This window comes from Saccopteryx leptura, chromosome 3, assembly GCF_036850995.1.
Source record: "Saccopteryx leptura isolate mSacLep1 chromosome 3, mSacLep1_pri_phased_curated, whole genome shotgun sequence".
Classification (NCBI taxonomy): domain Eukaryota; kingdom Metazoa; phylum Chordata; class Mammalia; order Chiroptera; family Emballonuridae; genus Saccopteryx; species Saccopteryx leptura.
Window position 1 is genome coordinate 371200973 of NC_089505.1, and position 17606 is coordinate 371218578.

The 17606-nt window shown below is 47.6% G+C and overlaps 2 protein-coding genes across 3 annotated transcripts in view; both read left to right on the plus strand.

Annotated features, from left to right (window-relative positions):
* The window catches only part of LOC136401443 (lymphocyte antigen 6H-like), a 38697-nt gene extending 21500 nt beyond the window's left edge, over positions 1–17197 (plus strand). Inside the window, exons 1-4 of one of the 2 annotated variants that reach the window (XM_066379697.1) lie at positions 15603–15736; positions 15842–15925; positions 16183–16305; positions 16614–17184. In XM_066379697.1, coding sequence (XP_066235794.1) covers positions 15874–15925; positions 16183–16305; positions 16614–16855 — 417 coding nt within the window. In that variant the 5' untranslated portion in view covers positions 15603–15736; positions 15842–15873 and the 3' untranslated portion in view covers positions 16856–17184. Of the gene's footprint in view, positions 1–15602; positions 15737–15841; positions 15926–16182; positions 16306–16613 lie in introns of those variants that run through there. The other variant, XM_066379699.1, reaches the window with a different exon arrangement.
* Positions 2825–4492, plus strand: LOC136401444 (lymphocyte antigen 6H-like). The gene is made up of 4 exons (XM_066379700.1): positions 2825–2958; positions 3064–3147; positions 3409–3531; positions 3840–4492. The coding sequence occupies exons 2-4, from the start codon at positions 3096–3098 to the stop codon at positions 4079–4081; spliced, it is 417 nt and encodes a 138-aa protein (XP_066235797.1). The 5' UTR covers positions 2825–2958; positions 3064–3095; the 3' UTR covers positions 4082–4492.
* Positions 17198–17606: the final 409 nt, after the last annotated feature.

Below are 17606 nucleotides of genomic sequence, written 5' to 3' on the forward strand. Positions count from 1 at the left end.
AAAGATGGCCTGGGCGCTGGGGATGGCTCCTTGGTCTCTGCCCCAGGCGCTAGAGTGGCTCTGGTCGCGGCAGAGCGACGCCCCGGAGGGGCTGAGCATCGCCCCCTGGTGGGCATGCCGGGTGGATCCCGGTCGGGCGCATGCGGGAGTCTGTCTGACTGTCTCTCCCCGTTTCCAGCTTCAGAAAAATACAAAAAAAAACCAAAAAACAGCTATCTTCTGAGTCACCAGCAATAAATGGAGCAGGAACACATATTTTATTCTGCTTGGGTTTGCTAGCCAAATACGTTGATGTTATATGCAAGAGGTCAGTGGTTCTCAAACTTTTTGAAGTTGGAGCACATTTAAAATCCTACAAATAATCGGAAGCGTACTATATACAAATTTCTGAGAAATATGTTATAATTAAGTCAAATATTAAAGAGAAAAAATATAAAGTCCAAGCACGCATTTATGGTAATTAAATGAAATAAATACGACAAAATTACATTTATTCTGACATTAAAAAAACATTTTTATGTTACATTTTTTGAGTTATGCTTTTTAGAATTTGTAAAAAAGACAGGTTAAAAAAAAAACAAAGAAAATGACAAAACTGTTATCTTTTTATATATACAGATACATTCTTTGTAAGATTTAGTAATTTCGGCAGGTCCCAGTGTGAATGTGTTAAGTTTTTTCATTCTTGAGTTTATGAGAAACATACATAATATAATGAAGTGTTAGTAATAAATATAATAATGATGTGTTAACAAAAAGAGTGGTATTTCCTTAATGAAATGATATAATAGAGTAACTGTATTTATTTTTATATCTGGGCACATGTCGTGAACCAGTGCAGCTAGTAAGTCCCGGTCCTGAGTGGGAACCGTGCGGAATTAAGAAAATACACTTAGCCTGACCTGTGGTGGCGCAGTGGATAAAGCATCGACCTGGAAATGCTGAGGTCACCAGTTCGAAACCCTGGGATTGCCTGGTCAAGGCACATATGGGAGTTGATGCTTCCAGCTCCTCCCCATCTTCTCTCTCTCTGCCTCTCCCTCTCTTCTCTAAAATGAATAAATAAATAAAAAAAATTAAAAAAAAAGAAAATACACTTAGCCCTGGCCGATTGGCTCAGCGGTAGAGCGTTGGCCTGGTGTGCAGGGGACCTGGGTTCGATTACCAGCCAAGGCACATAGAAGAAGCGCCCATTTGTTTCTCCACCCCCCCTCCTTCCTCTCTGTCTCTCTCTTCCCCTCCCACAGCCAAGGCTCTATTGGAGCAAAGATGGCCCGGGCGCTGGGGATGGCTCCTTGGCCTCTGCCCCAGGCGCTAGAGTGGTTCTGGTCGCGGCAGAGCGACGCCCCGGAGGGGCAGAGCATTGCCCCCTGGTGGGCAGAGCTTCGCCCCTGGTGGGCGTGCCGAGTGGATCCCAGTTGGGCGCATGCGGGAGTCTGTCTGACTGTCTCTCCCCGTTTCCAGGTTCAGAAAAATACAAAAAAAAAAAAAAAAAAAAAAAAAAAAAAAATATATATATATATATATATATATATATATAAAGAAAATACACTTAAAGAAATAAAAGATGGGGTTGGAAAGGCCCTGTAATTGCTGCTGGCAAGAACAAAGCATGCCCCAAAACCGCATCTTGCTATATTTATAGGGCAAAGTGAGACCATTAGCAAATCAATGGTCTCTGATCATGTCGCCAAGGCAACCCAAGAATTTTACCAAGTACAGCCTGACCAGGTGGTGGCGCAGTAAATAGAGTGTCGGACTGGGATGCAGAGGACCCGGGTTCAAGACCCCGAGGTTGCCAGCTTGAGCATGGGCTCATCTGGTTTGAGCAAAGCTCACCAGCTTGGACTCAAGGTCTCTGGCTTGAGCAAGGGGTTACTCGGTCTGCTGCAGCCCCACGGTCAAGGCACATATGAGAAAGCAATCAATGAACAACTAAGGTGTCACAGCGTTTAAAAACTAATGATTGATGCTTCTCATCTCTATCCGTTCCTGTCTGTCCCTATATATCCTCTCTCTGTCACTGTAAAAAAGAAAATAAAATTTTACCAACTACAGATAACCCCCACCATACATATCATTAACTTGACACCAAACAAAGGATAGAAGAAACTTTTTTCCAGTCTTTCCGGGGAACATGGGGGGTAGTGTAAACAATCCAGCACCACAGCTTAACAGCCTTTTGCAACCTAATCAGGCAGGTGAGGTGGGGGTTTGGCAGACTGTCAGCTTACAGCCAATTCCCCACACCTCTGTCCCCCCAAAATCTAAACTACAAAAACACTGTTGGTTTTTTGGTCCCAACAGGCACATGTTTCTCTGGAATACCAAAGGGCGCACCTGGAAATCTAGGGCGCACAAGTGCACCGTGCACGTACTTTGAGAACCACTGCCTTAGACGTTTAAGGTTATACAAATCATGATCTCAACCTAGGAAATGTACAAGGGAGGACGTAATAACAATGACTTGCTTGGTATCCAAGACCTCATGTCCACCAGCTTTTAAAACATGTATTTAACATTTAAATATTTTTCTGCTTCTGTAGCTTTTTTTGTGCCATCTTTCTTGGGGAATGTATGGACGCCCAGTGACGACGAGACCTGTGGGGCTTAGAATCAGTCTAGAGAGGGGAAGGAACACAGGTCGCATTTCACGGTTCTGAGGAGGGTAGACAGTGTCCACAGAGAGCTGTGGAAGGGCCACCACTTCACCCTGGAAGTTCTCCAACACATCTGACTGGTTGTAAAGAAGGAATTCTATTTCTGCCAAGAACTAACACTCCTCTCTTGACCTTGGACTCCAGAACCTGGGTGGGGTCTGAGACTAGAACACTGCGTGCAAGTAATCCCAGCCGAGGGGTGGGACACAAGGGTGTTGGGGACATATATGTGAGCATCAAGGAAGTGGCTTCAGATGCCGTCATGCTGAGTGGGACTGAAGCTACCAGTGGGTGCACAGTAAGTGGATAAGGGAGAGGTTGGGGGAGGCAAGCTGGGCAGTCAGCCGCGGAGGGCCAGGGTTGGGGAGGGGAGGCTCGAACCTGAACCTGGGACACTCTGCAGCCCCTCCCTGCATTGCATGGTGTCCGGGAACCATGAGAGGCCTCTATCTCGTCCTGCTGACCGCCCTGCTGTGCTACGATCATGGTGAGCACCAGGGCAACAGGCAGGGACTGTCCCGGGAGGGTGGGTTCATAATCCCTCGTGAGAGGCTGTCTTTGTGAGCCTGTGAAGGTTCTGTCCTCCCGCACCTACCATCCCAGGAGCCGCAGTTCCCATGAAGGGGACGGGAGGGGAGGGAGATGAGGGTGCCCAGAGGCCCGGCTCCACTCATGATTGTAGTCTGTGGGGATCTAAAGCCAGGCTTCCTGTTATCTGAGCCTGACCTGTCTCCTCACCCGGCCCCAGCCCTGAGCCTACGGTGCTATGCCTGTAGTGGTATCGATGGTACGAAGAAGTGCAAAGTCCAAACGTGTGGAGGGGGATCCAACGTCTGCTATGAGGGCGACGTAGTCATAACCCTGACGAATGGTGAGTTCCCGGTGCCCACACCATGATGGGGGAGGGGGGTCAGGGGGGCTCGTGGAAACTGTGAGTGTGGTAGGGGCCAATGTTCAGGTCACCTGGGGCTGTGCCATGTCCCTGCTTTAGTTCCCTTCTGTACAGAGCAGCTGGCAAAGGCCGACTGGAGGAAAGCCTGAGGTCTGGAGAGACGAGATGGGCCTCCCAGCAGAGGAATGGATGGCCAAGCAGACCTGGGAGAGGGCGACCAGGGTCAGCACAGGGAGGTCAAAGGGGATGAAGCCTCCAACACCAGGCACTTTTATTCTTGCCCACAGGGCAACAGACGACGGTACATCATAGGTCTTGTGCCCCTTCCTGCGAAGAGGCTTCAGAGACTATGCAACTCATGGCCAACTCAGTGCAGAATCCGCTGATCTCCAAGTCTGAAGTGCAGGGTCTCTCTTGCTGTAAAGATGACCTCTGTAATGGGGTGACCCGGGCCGGGCGCAGTCTCTGGGCCCTCGCTGGGGGGCTCCTGCTCAGCCTGGGGCCCACTCTCCTCTGGGCCCTGCTGTGAGGACCCTCTTCAGCACAGAAAAGGGGCGGGGCGATCATGTTCCAGGCAGCACGCTCACATGCAGACACACGCACATGCGTGCACACACGCTCAGACCTGGGAGTGTTCAGCACACTGGCCGAGCTGGACTTGTCCTACACCAGGGACTTCGGGAAGAAGGCCCAGGGAAGGGGGCAGGCTCCACCCTGCGCTGAACCTTGCCCACACATGCCAGCCCCCCGCTGTGCCCAAAGCCCGCCAGTTTCGCCAACACCATTAATGAACCGCTGACCAGAGAGGCAGAGGCCATGAAGCCCTCGCTGAACAGGAGCCTCCAGGAGAGCAGCCCCCAGAGGCCTCCCGACCACTCCCACAGCCAGTGTGCCCCCAGCCCCTCCTCAGAGAGCAAATAAACGCTTCCTGCACTGCCCACTCTCTGTGTGCCATTCAGCGCCCTCGGGGGGGGGGGAGGGGTGGTCTCTGCGACCCCTGCAAAGGGAGATTGGCTTCAGCCCAGTTTCAGCCAGGCACTCTGGGCCTTCCTGGGGGAAACAGCTCTGTCCTGTGGGGAGGGAGGCCCCACACTTTCTAAGAAGCACTTCCTCCCCAGCACCCGCCCTGCCCTCCAGCCCCCCCAGGACCCCCAGGACCCTTCAGGAGGGGCACTGGTCCAGGGCCCTGTGGTGGCTGAGGTGCAGGGAGCCGCTGCCGGGGTCCAGCCCCGGGGGGGGTTCCAGGGGTCCCACAGGAGGAGACGGCGTCGGCGAAAATCGAGTGAGAGAGCCGAATTCTTTTCTTTCTCTTTATTCTCTTGTTAGCATTTACTGCCAGGCATCTCTCTCAATGGCTGGTCTAACATTACTTTTTATGCACACACACTAAGTTACAATCACATGGTATTTTGAATACATCATTGTTTTAGTTTCACTATGGTTACATATTTTTAGATAACAGTTAATTCATATCTATAAGCTACAAGTCAGGTGGTAAGTCATTCAAAGTACAGTTATACAATAGTAATAATTATATTGGTACAAACTTCTAAAAGATTAGTACTAATTAATAACTCTATTTTACTCTTGTTGTGAGTCAAGGGCACAGAAAGAGATAGCAGACGAAATCATCAAGGACCAGCAGAGGACCACCGCTTGCTCAGGCAAATAGCCTTGAGTTCATGTAGTGTCCTAATTCTTTTCTCACAAGACTACAAAAGGCTTGCTATTAAGAAACTGACATAGTATAAAGAGTAATTTTTACTTAAAGATACATAGAGTGCACCTGCAAGATAGCTAGTAGCAACATAATATCAGAAGGCATTAGTTGCTATTGCTACTATGAATTCCACCACATACCTCTCCTATTCTTGGAAAATACAAAAATCTCATGAGAATGTTTTACTGAGAAAAGCCCAGCAACTGCCTTCAGTGACAAAACAAGTCTTTTAACAAAACATTCTTTACTAGCCAGCTGCACTCCTATCCAAGGTCATGCAACAGGCCACTTCACTACACTTTACCTAAGATTCTAATGTCTAGTTAAACTTTATTTATTTACTATATTCATATACTAGCTAAGTTCTAACTATATTCTTTCTAACATGATTAATAAGAAGAAATTCTCCTACAAACTTAACCCTTTACGAGGGATATCATAGCCAGCCTCTTATGTTTATGAGCCCAGTTCAAGGGGCTTACAGGCTTTTCTGTGGAACTTACACCTTCTGTCTCATTTCCAAAGAAATTACTACAAATCTACAGGGAAAGTACGGTACTATTATCCCTGTGCCACAAATAATAGCACACACCCAGAAAAAGGGGGGATATAAGGCCAGATTAATTCAAAAGATTAAAGGGGGAAGTGTCGTTGTGCCTTTCCTTGCGGTGACTTTGTCAACCCGCAGCTGTTGGTCTTACTGCGGTGACTCTATCTTCTTTTGCTGTGACTTTGTCAGCCAGCAGTTGTGGATCTTCTTCTGCTGTGACCTAGTTAGCCAGCATTAGTGGATCGGCTCCCGACATCTCCCCCTTTTTTATTATTTAAATAAAGCTTTTGTATTTTCACCGTTGTTTCTCTGAGATTGCTGTTTAAGAGTCGGAATATGACTGGAAGGACAAGAAGAGTGATAATTGTCACAGCTATTATTATGCCTATATCAGTAGCCAGAGAGGTCAGGCCATGCATAGAAAACATACTTTTAATGTTTTCAACAAATTGATCAGCTACTTCTGAGGCAGAGACTAAAGAGCCTGAATGTCCTAAGTTTTGTATTTGCTGATGTAATTTCCTCAAATCTAAACTAATATCACTATTATTCCATACACCTAACAAATGATTCTGTACATTATTCCATGCTATGATAGACTGATTATATTCTAAAGGAGTCACACATATCCACCTGAATCCTGCATGGTATCTAAGAGTCATTCTAGCCTTCATAGCTAACAACTCATTACATATGTGAATAAAAGCCTTCTCTAAAGCATTCACTTTCAATTCTAACTTCCTATCTATAGTCTCCTGTACTGCTAATGCAAGAGATATATTACGAGATAAACTATCTACATGATTTGCAGTGTGAACTGATTGAGCTAAAGCAGTGGTGGAAGCAGCTACAGATTCTATAATAGCAATAAGAGCAGTAATTCCCAAAATCAATTCAGCAACAAATCGCTCTTCTCGATGGTGAGCAAGCGCTTCAGAAGCAGCCTGTAGTGCATGCAACCCTGGGTCATCATACCAAGGCTGAGACAGACTAACAGGTAACATCACATAAGGTGGCTGCCGCAAAATAAACATAACTTGAGCTTTGGTGTCAATAGATAGACAGTTTGTTAAAACATAATGAGAGCAGGAAATGCTAAATATAGAATAACAGGATTATATGGAGAGTTTCTTGATGGCCTTTGCTGGGAAGTCACTGGTGACACAGGTGGCACAGGAGTCTCCTTCTGGCTGGGAGGGGGCAGCAGTGGCAGCAGAGGCCTCTGGTGAGACATGGCGAATCAACCGGTCTGGGATTCAGAGAGGCGAGTCAGCGTCCTGTGGAAATATACAAGCATACCCTCTTCCCTGGGTTAGAATTACATCTGGTCCCTTCCATTGACCTGTCAATAAATCCTTCCACTTTGCCATTGGTTTAGGCTTATCCAGATCCAGATTCCAGTGTCTCAGGTGTTGAATAATCCTGTATATTAGCATTCAAAAGAATTTTTTTAAAGTAAAAAGCATGATTAAGAAGATTTGCAGGGGTTCCAGTATACGAGTTTCCTATATTTATAAAAACATTACTACTCCAATAATTAGCAGGCAATTTAAAGAACACATTAAAGCTGGAAAATTCTAGTGTGACTTTTATTATTTTTCTATATTAAAAAAAACCTACACCTTTGTTGGGTAAATCTACTCTGCTTCATGCTCTGCAGCGGCAGCAAGCAGCCTGAAGCTTGAAGCAGTTTAGTCAAAATCAACAAGTCTTTAGGATTCATATTTCATATTATTTAAATTTAAATGAGCGCGCTTTACTTGTTTCAATTAAAATTATAAATTTGTAGGGATGATATTTTTATAATATTAGAGCCAGCATATTCAATTTTTGCATGCAAGAACTTAAAAAATCACATTTAGACAACATTAAACAAAGACCAAACACAAACAAGAATCAGACAAAGTAGACAAATCAGACAGATTAGAGAGAAACCCGGGATTTTAGAGATTAGAGTATGGCCTGCTTGATTTTTACGCAGGGCAATTTTGATTGGAACATATTGAATAGAAACTAAACAGAACTCTCTCTTGAAAAGTTTCAAGAACGGCCGTTTATGAGATTCTGTTTAGCCATATCCAAACAGGTGTTCCCTTTGCCCTCTTTTCAGGCATAGAACAGGAAAGAAATAAAATGAGTTGAGAGAAAGAGGAGAACAAAAAAAACCTGTAATTTTTCCAAACTCTTAAGTCCTTCTATTTACTAAAGAAAATTAGATAATAACACAACTTTAAAACTCATCTCAGTTTTCTAATCATTCTTGACTTCTAATAGCTGCTGCAACCGGCAGCCGGAATCCCTCCATTTCAACCCCCACAAGAGGCTTGCTTCTCATATTTTGCATGAAGGCATGGGTGGTTCAGTGGTAGAATTCTTGCCTGCCACGCGGGAGGCCCGGGTGAGGTCTGAGACAGACCGGAGTTGACAAATGGATTCAGGCTGGCCCCAATTGTTACTGGGGCCTGAGGCTGGCCCCCTTGCCAGTTTCCCTGATTGCTACTTTGATTACTTGTCAGATTTTGGTTTTGTGGGGGCTGCCATTCTATTCCTAAATTTGGTCCTAATGGCTGATTTCCTCTAGATAAACAAGCTTTAGCCACTTGTTCCCAATCATAAGGAGTCATCCAATTATGAGAAACTGTTTCTATCAAAGACATAGTATAAGGAGAGGTGGGTCCATATTGACTGCAAGCCATTTTCAACTCTCTTAATAATTTATAAGAAAGCGGCTCCCATGTGGGATTCTCCTCATCATCAAATTCACCAGCCACAGCCACAGGAAAACATAATGCCAAATCAGTTTCCCCTTGGTCGCAAGAAGCTTGAATTGCCTTCTGCAACCCTGTTAACCCTGATGATTTTTTCTTTTCATTAACATCTGGTGATTGTACTGGTAGAGGCAAAGACATTTTAATAGCCTTATTTTCATTCTTTTTGTCAGTCTTGGAGGAATATAATATGGGCAAGACTGTTTTTGACTTCCAATCCTCATTATCCCTATTATATTTAGCTGCCTCATCTTCTAATTCAGCCTCATCTTTTGGAGATAAATGATCTTCACTATCATCCTGATGTTTACTTAATTTTAAAGAGGCCATAGCATGATTTGTAGTATCTTGAGACTGCCTTTTACTTCTAATTAACGGAGTCTCTTCTTTTGGAGGAGCAGTTGCCTTAGAAAGTTTATGTATCTCATGTTCTGGATTTAAGGCATCTTTAATCAAGCTCCATAAAGCAAATGAATCAACTGGGACCTTTTCTGGTCCATGTAGCTCATAGTAAAGTTTTAAATCTTCTCCAACTTTAACCCATTTCTCAAAACTAAGCGTTCCCTCATCTGGAAACCATGGAGAACATTTTTGTACGAATTTCATAAAACGAGCTACTTGTTTAGTGGAAACATTAACTCCTTTTTGGGAAAGTGTATACTTAATGACTTTTATAAAGAGTCTTCTTTCTTTAGACTCAGTATGGCCCATGACTTCTCAAAATCTTAAGTTCTGAAATTCTCCACCTATCCTCACCCTGTCTTTCTTACAGGGGGGTCTGCAGCACCCTGAGTGGAGTCCTAGCCGTCCCGAGACAACGAGGGGGGATTACCTGTAGGTCCCTGTTCGGGCGCCAAATGCCGGGGTCCAGCCCCGGGGGGGGTTCCAGGGGTCCCACAGGAGGAGACGGCGTCGGCGAAAATCGAGTGAGAGAGCCGAATTCTTTTCTTTCTCTTTATTCTCTTGTTAGCATTTACTGCCAGGCATCTCTCTCAATGGCTGGTCTAACATTACTTTTTATGCACACACACTAAGTTACAATCACATGGTATTTTGAATACATCATTGTTTTAGTTTCACTATGGTTACATATTTTTAGATAACAGTTAATTCATATCTATAAGCTACAAGTCAGGTAGTAAGTCATTCAAAGTACAGTTATACAATAGTAATAATTATATTGGTACAAACTTCTAAAAGATTAGTACTAATTAATAACTCTATTTTACTCTTGTTGTGAGTCAAGGGCACAGAAAGAGATAGCAGACGAAATCATCAAGGACCAGCAGAGGACCACCGCTTGCTCAGGCAAATAGCCTTGAGTTCATGTAGTGTCCTAATTCTTTTCTCACAAGACTACAAAAGGCTTGCTATTAAGAAACTGACATAGTATAAAGAGTAATTTTTACTTAAAGATACATAGAGTGTACCTGCAAGATAGCTAGTAGCAACATAATATCAGAAGGCATTAGTTGCTATTGCTACTATGAATCCCACCACATACCTCTCCTATTCTTGGAAAATACAAAAATCTCATGAGAATGTTTTACTGAGAAAAGCCCAGCAACTGCCTTCAGTGACAAAACAAGTCTTTTAACAAAACATTCTTTACTAGCCAGCTGCACTCCTATCCAAGGTCATGCAACAGGCCACTCCACTACACTTTACCTAAGATTCTAATGTCTAGTTAAACTTTATTTATTTACTATATTCATATACTAGCTAAGTTCTAACTATATTCTTTCTAACATGATTAATAAGAAGAAATTCTCCTACAAACTTAACCCTTTACGAGGGATATCATAGCCAGCCTCTTATGTTTATGAGCCCAGTTCAAGGGGCTTACAGGCTTTTCTGTGGAACTTACACCTTCTGTCTCATTTCCAAAGAAATTACTACAAATCTACAGGGAAAGTACGGTACTATTATCCCTGTGCCACAAATAATAGCACACACCCAGAAAAAGGGGGGATATAAGGCCAGATTAATTCAAAAGATTAAAGGGGGAAGTGTCGTTGTGCCTTTCCTTGCGGTGACTTTGTCAACCCGCAGCTGTTGGTCTTACTGCGGTGACTCTATCTTCTTTTGCTGTGACTTTGTCAGCCAGCAGTTGTGGATCTTCTTCTGCTGTGACCTAGTTAGCCAGCATTAGTGGATCGGCTCCCGACAAGCCGCCTCCCAGGGCACCTGGCCTGGTTCCTCCCCTCTAGGGTCTTTCACACTTTTCCCCTCTTAGCAGCTGCCCCCTCAGGGACAAAGGGAGCCAGAGCTTCACCTTCTCCCCATTCTCCCAGCTGCTTCACCTGGAACCCTGAGTGTGGGTTCAAGAACCCCACAGAGACTTCAAGGTGGAGGCCAGAGGGACTCAGGACCACGGTCCGGCCCTTCCCGAGGGGGAAGGACTAGTGCTGAGCCCGGGGGGCTGCCCTGGCCCCTCTGTCTATGGCTGGGACCTGCCCCCTGCTCCACCTCAGTTTTCCTCGCAGGAGCCAGGGGAGCAGAGCAGACCAGGGGCTCCTCCCAGGGGTCCTCTCACCACCTGAGCTGAGATGACTGGCTGGTGTGGAGGCGGGGGTCATCAATGGAAGCCGAGGTTCTGATCGGGTTTCCTCCTCTCCACTGGCCCAGGAGACCCAGCTGGGAGGAGGAGACCGCTAAGGAGTCTGAGCCCTCAGCCTAGGACTAGCTGCCGCTGCCAATTGCTCTCCGAGCTGCAAGCCCAAGGACTGGGGACAGCGCCTAGCGGAGCCCAGCTCCCTGTTGGGTCTCCCGGGTTTCAGCAGCAAGTGTTAGGTTCACCGAGAGAGGAATCCAGGAGCCAAGGGAGGTACAACAGTGGACTTTATTAAAACATCTGGGGGCAGATGGGCTGAGGTTGCAAAAGCTGTCAGCCCCAATAAGAAGGAGTCTGAGGGTGTATAGGGTTGAAAAGATCTCACTGACATGTGTTGATAGGGAACTGGGAAGACTTCGTCTGCTCCTTGGAACTCAGGTGGGTCAGTCTGCAGTTAGTTGGTTCCAGAAACACCAGAACTGCGTTTACAGCTGTATGGTCAGTATTCTCCACCATCGTGGCCGTGCACATGTGTGTCTTACTGGATTCAGGCAGATGGTAAAGGAACAGTGGAGCTGAAATATGGTGGGCCATTCCTTTATTAAAGTCTCACACTGACCGATGAGCAACACACACAGGGAAAAACACTTCCCTTTTACTCTGGGCTCCCAAAGCACTGACACGTCCTCTGGTTCCACAGCCAGGAGAACCTTCTCAGGTTCCTTTTTAAATTAAAGGCCCCACGCTTCTCAGCGGAGCTCGCAAAGCCCCTCAGCTCTGGTTCCCCACCTGCACACCTTCTCCCTTCTGCACAAACTGGCTTCTTCCTTCAGCTCCCTGCATTCTCTCTGCTCTCCTTAAAAAATCAGGGCTTCTCTCTCTGCCTCTTCTCCTTCCTTCTCATTTCAAAGCATTCTGGTGTAAAAACCTCTTCTCCAGCAAACATTAGCAAGGCAATGGCCCTTCTCTAACAGGATAGTAATGTGCTATTTCACAGACCACATATACCTGCCTGGTGCTGCCCAGCACCATTTTGTAACAATAAAAGTGAGCAAACTCAAAAATCATAGTGTAGGCCCTGGCCAGTTGGCTCAGTGGTAGAGCGTCGGCATGGAGTGCGGAAGTCCCGGGTTCGATTCCCGGCCAGGGCACACAGGAGAGGCGCCCATCTGCTTCTCCACCCCTCCCCCTCTTCTTCCTATCTGTCTCTCTCTTCCCCTCTCGCAGCCGAGGCTCCATTGGAGCAAAGATGGCCCGGGCGCTGGGGATGGCTCCTTGGCCTCTACCCCAGGCACTGGAGTGGCTCTGGTCGCAACAGAGCGACGCCCCAGATGGGCAGAGCATCGCCCCCTGGTCGGCGTGCCGGGTGGATCCCAGTCTGGTGCATGTGAGAGTCTGTCTGACTGCCTCCCCGTTGCCAGCTTCAAAAAAAAAAAAAATACAAAAAAAATCATAGTTTACAAACTCATTTGCCCAACAAAGCTCCTAGGGGGACATGTGGGAGAAGAGCCTCCTGGCCTCACTGTGGGGAAACATTCTTACCCAGACAGAAAATGCACATCCGGAAAGCAGAAGGTTGGCAACATTGAGCGCAATACAATTAGGAACTCGGCTGACCCAATGACAAGGGAAGGATCCCCTGGCTGAGGGGGGGGGGTGGAACTCTCAGGGGTGGGCTACAAGGATGTCCTGCAGGATGGGGCGCATCTGACAGGTGCTGACATGGGGACCTATGGGCTCCTAGGACTGCTGAAACACAGTGCCACAGACTGGCAGCTTATCACAGCAGAAATGGACTCAATCACAGTTCTGTAAGGCAGACATTCAGAATCAAGGCCTCTGTGTCCTTCTGTATGTTTGTGTGTGTGCATATACTCTACGTGGTGTATACACGATGGTCTCCGACCTCCCGATGCTGTTATCAAACTGAATGATAAAGTACTGTGAGGAAGATTGTTCTAATTAGCTGAAACATAAGCAGAGCTTATAGAAGTGAAATCTCCCTAAAAACTGTCATAAATATAGGAACTGGCACAAATGCTATCTAAGTTTGTTTGATTTCAGTACGTCTCTGTTAGATAAGACTAGTGTCTTCTTGCTTGTGTCATAAAAACAGCTGTCTTCTGAGTCACCAGCAATAAACGGAGCAGGAACACACATTTTATTCTGCTTGGGTTTGCTAGCCAAATACGCTAATGTTATATGCAAGAGATCAGTGGTTCTCAAACTTTTTGAAGTTGGAGCACATTTAAAATCCTACAAATAATTGTAAGCATACTATATACAAATATTTGAGAAATATGTTATAATTAAGTCAAATATTAAAGAGAAAAAATAAAAAGTCCAAGCATGCATTTATGGTAATTAAATGAAATAAATACGACAAAATTACATTTATTCTGACATTAAAAAACATTTTTATGTTACATTTTTTGAGTTATGCTTTTTAGAATTTGTAAAAAAGAGAGGTTAAAAAATAAAAAAAACGACAAAAATGTTATCTTTTTATATATACAAGATACATTCTTTGTAAGATTTAGTAAATTCAGCAGGTCCCAGTGTGAATGTGTTAAGTTTTTTCATTCTTGAGTTTATGAGAAACATAAATCATATAATGAAGTGTTAGTAATAAATATAATAATGATGTGTTAACAAAAAGAGTGGTATTTCCTTAATGAAATGATATAATAGAGTAACTGTATTTATTTTTATATCTGGGCACATGCTACGAACCAGCGCAGCTAGTAAGTCCCGGTCCTGAGTGGGAACCGCGCAGAATTAAGAAAATACACTTAAAGAAATAAAAGATGGGGTTGGAAAGGCCCTATAATTGCTGCTGGCAAGAACAAAGCATGCCCCAAAACCGCATCTTGCTAAATTTATAAGGCAAAGTAAGACCATTAGCAAATTAATGGTCTCTGATCATGTCGCCAAGGCAACCCAAGAATTTTACCAAGTACAGCCTGACCGTGTGGTGGCGCAGTGAACAGAGCATCGGACTGGGATGCAGAGGACCCGGGTTCAAGACCCCGAGGTTGCCACCTTGAGCGTGGGCTCATCTGGTTTGAGCAAAGCTCACCAGCTTGGACTCAAGGTCTCTGGCTTGAGCAAGGGGTTACTTGGTCTGCTGTAGCCCCACGGTCAAGGCATATATGAGAAAGCAATCAAGGAACAACTAAGGTGTCACAGCGTTTAAAAACTAATGATTGATGCTTCTCATCTCTCTCCATTCCTGTCTCTCTGTCCCTATCTATCCCTCTCTCTGTCACTGTAAAAAAAAAAAAAATAGAATTTTACCAACTACAGATAACCCCCACCATACATATCATCTTAACTTCACACCAAACAAAGGATAGGAGAAACTTTTTTCCAGTCTTTCTGGGGAACATGGGGGGTAGTGTAAACAATCCAGCACCACAGCTTAACAGCCTTTTGCAACCTAATCAGGCAGGTGAGGTGGGGGTTTGGCAGACTGTCAGCTTACAGCAAATTCTCCACACCTCTGTCCCCCCAAAATCTAAACTCCAAAAACCCTGTTGGTTTTTTGGTCCCCAACAGGCACATATTTCTCTGGAATACCATAGGGCACACCTGGAAATCTTCTAGGGCGCACCAGTGCACCATGCACATACTTTGAGAACCACTGTCGGCCCTGGCCGGTTGGCTCAACGGTAGAGCATCGGCCTGGCATGTGGGGGACCCGGGTTCAATTCCCGGCCAGGGCACATAGGAGAGGCGCCCATTTGCTTCTCCACCCCCCCCCCTTCCTCTCTGTCTCTCTCTTCCCCTCCCGCAGCCTGCCGAGGCTCCATTGGAGCAAAGATGGCCCGGGCGCTGGGGATGGCTCCTTGGCCTCTGCCTCAGGTGCTAGAGTGGCTCTGGTCACCGCCCCCGGGTGGGCAGAGCGTCGCCCCTGGTGGGCATGCCGGGTGGATCCCGGTCGGGCGCATGCGGGAGTCTGTCTGACGGTCTCTCCCCGTTTCCAGCTTCATAAAAATACAAAAAAAAAAAAAAAAAGAACCACTGCCTTAGACGTTTAAGGTTATACAAATCATGATCTCAACCTAGGAAGTGTACAAGGGAGGACGTAATAACAATGACTTGCTTGGTATCCAAGACCTCATGTCCACCAGCTTTTAAAACATGTATTTAACATTTAAATATTTTTCTGCTTCTGTAGCTTTTTTTGTGCCATCTTTCTTGGGGAATGTATGGACGCCCAGTGACAACGAGACCTGTGGGGCTTAGAATCAGTCTAGAGAGGGGAAGGAACACAGGTCGCATTTCACGGTTCTGAGGAGGGTAGACAGTGTCCACAGAGAGCTGTGGAAGGGCCACCACTTCACCCTGGAAGTTCTCCAACACATCTGACTGGTTGTAAAGAAGGAATTCTATTTCTGCCAAGAACTAACACTCCTCTCTTGACCTTGGACTCCAGAACCTGGGTGGGGTCTGAGACTAGAACACTGCGTGCAAGTAATCCCAGCCGAGGGGTGGGACACAAGGGTGTTGGGGACATATATGTGAACATCAAGGAAGTGGCTTCAGATGCCGTCATGCTGAGTGGGACTGAAGCTACCAGTGGGTGCACAGTAAGTGGATAAGGGAGAGGTTGGGGGAGGCAAGCTGGGCAGTCAGCCGCGGAGGGCCAGGGTTGGGGAGGGGAGGCTCGAACCTGAACCTGGGACACTCTGCAGCCCCTCCCTGCATTGCATGGTGTCCGGGAACCATGAGAGGCCTCTATCTCGTCCTGCTGACCGCCCTGCTGTGCTACGATCATGGTGAGCACCAGGGCAACAGGCAGGGACTGTCCCGGGAGGGTGGGTTCATAATCCCTCGTGAGAGGCTGTCTTTGTGAGCCTGTGAAGGTTCTGTCCTCCGGCACCTACCATCCCAGGAGCCGCAGTTCCCATGAAGGGGACGGGAGGGGGGAGGGAGGCTGCCCAGAGACCCAGCTCCACTGGTGGTTCTGGTCTGTGGGATCTAAAGCCAGCCTTCCTGTCATCTGAGCCTGACCTGTCTCCCCACCCGGCCCCAGCCCTGAGCCTACGGTGCTACCTCTGTACTGGCATCCAGGGTATGGACCAGTGCCAAGTCCTCCCGTGTGGAGGGGGATCCAACGTCTGCTATAAGGGTGACCTAGTCATGACCCTGACGAGTGGTGAGTTCCCGGTGCCCACACCATGACGGGGGAGGGGGGTCAGGGGGACTCATAGAAAGTGTGAGTGTGGCAGGGTCCAATGTTCAGGTCACCTGGGGCTGTGCCATGTCCCTGCTTTAGTTCCCTTCTGTACAGAGCAGCTGGCAAAGGCCGACTGGAGGAAAGCCCGGGGTCTGGAGAGACGAGATGGGCCTCCCAGCAGAGGAATGGATGGCCAAGCAGGCCTGGGAGAGGGCGACCAGGGTCAGCACAGGGAGGTCAAAGGGGATGAAGCCTCCAACACCAGGCACTTTCTTTCTTGCCCACAGGGCAACAAACAAAGGTGCATCATGGGTCTTGTGCCCCTTCCTGCGAAGCGGCTTCAGAGGCTATGCAACTCGTCGCCAACTCAGTGCAGAATCCGCTGATCTCCAGGACTGAAGTGCAGGGTCTCTCTTGCTGTGAACGTGACCTCTGTAATGGGGTGACCCGGGCCGGGCGCAGTCTCTGGGCCCTCGCTGGGGGGCTCCTGCTCAGCCTGGGGCCCACTCTCCTCTGGGCCCTGCTGTGAGGACCCTCTTCAGCACAGAAAAGGGGCGGGGCGATCATGTTCCAGGCAGCACGCTCACATGCAGACACACGCACATGCGTGCACACACGCTCAGACCTGGGAGTGTTCCGCACACAGGCCGAGCTGGACTTGTCCTACACCAGGGACTTCGGGAAGAAGGCCCAGGCAAGGGGGCAGGCTCCACCCTGCGCTGGACCTTGCCCACTCATGCCAGCCCCCCACTGTGCCCCAAGCCCGCCAGTTTCGCCAACACCATTAATGAACCGCTGACCAGAGAGGCAGAGGCCATGAAGCCCTCGCTGAACAGGAGCCTCCAGGAGAGCAGCCCCCAGAGGCCTCCCGATCACTCCACAGCCAGTGTGCCCCCAGCCCCTCCTCAGAGAGCAAATAAACGCTTCCTGCACTGCCCACTCTCTGTGTGCCACTCAGCGCCCTCGGGGGGGAGGGGTGGTCTCTGCGACCCCTGCAAAGGGAGATTGGCTTCAGCCCAGTTTCAGCCAGGCACTCTGGGCCTTCCTGGGGGAAACAGCTCTGTCCTGTGGGGAGGGAGCACAGGACACTTCCTCCCCAGCACCCGCCCTGCCCTCCAGCCCCCCCAGGACCCCCAGGACCCTTCAGGAGGAGACACTGGTCCAGGGCCCTGTGGTGGCTGAGGTGCAGGGAGCCGCCTCCCAGGGCACCTGGCCTGGTTCCTCCCCTCTAGGGTCTTTCACACTTTTCCCCTCTTAGCAGCTGCCCCCTCAGGGACCCC

What these genes read in the sequence shown, in the direction of transcription:
- LOC136401444 (XM_066379700.1), top strand. Translation starts at nt 3,096, where the DNA reads ATGAGAGGCCTCTATCTCGTCCTGCTGACCGCCCTGCTGTGCTACGAT. An exon ending in CCTGCTGTGCTACGATCATG is followed by an intron (nt 3,148 to 3,408) that starts GTGAGCACCAGG and finishes ACCCGGCCCCAG; the next exon opens with CCCTGAGCCTACGGTGCTAT. An exon ending in AGTCATAACCCTGACGAATG is followed by an intron (nt 3,532 to 3,839) that starts GTGAGTTCCCGG and finishes TCTTGCCCACAG; the next exon opens with GGCAACAGACGACGGTACAT.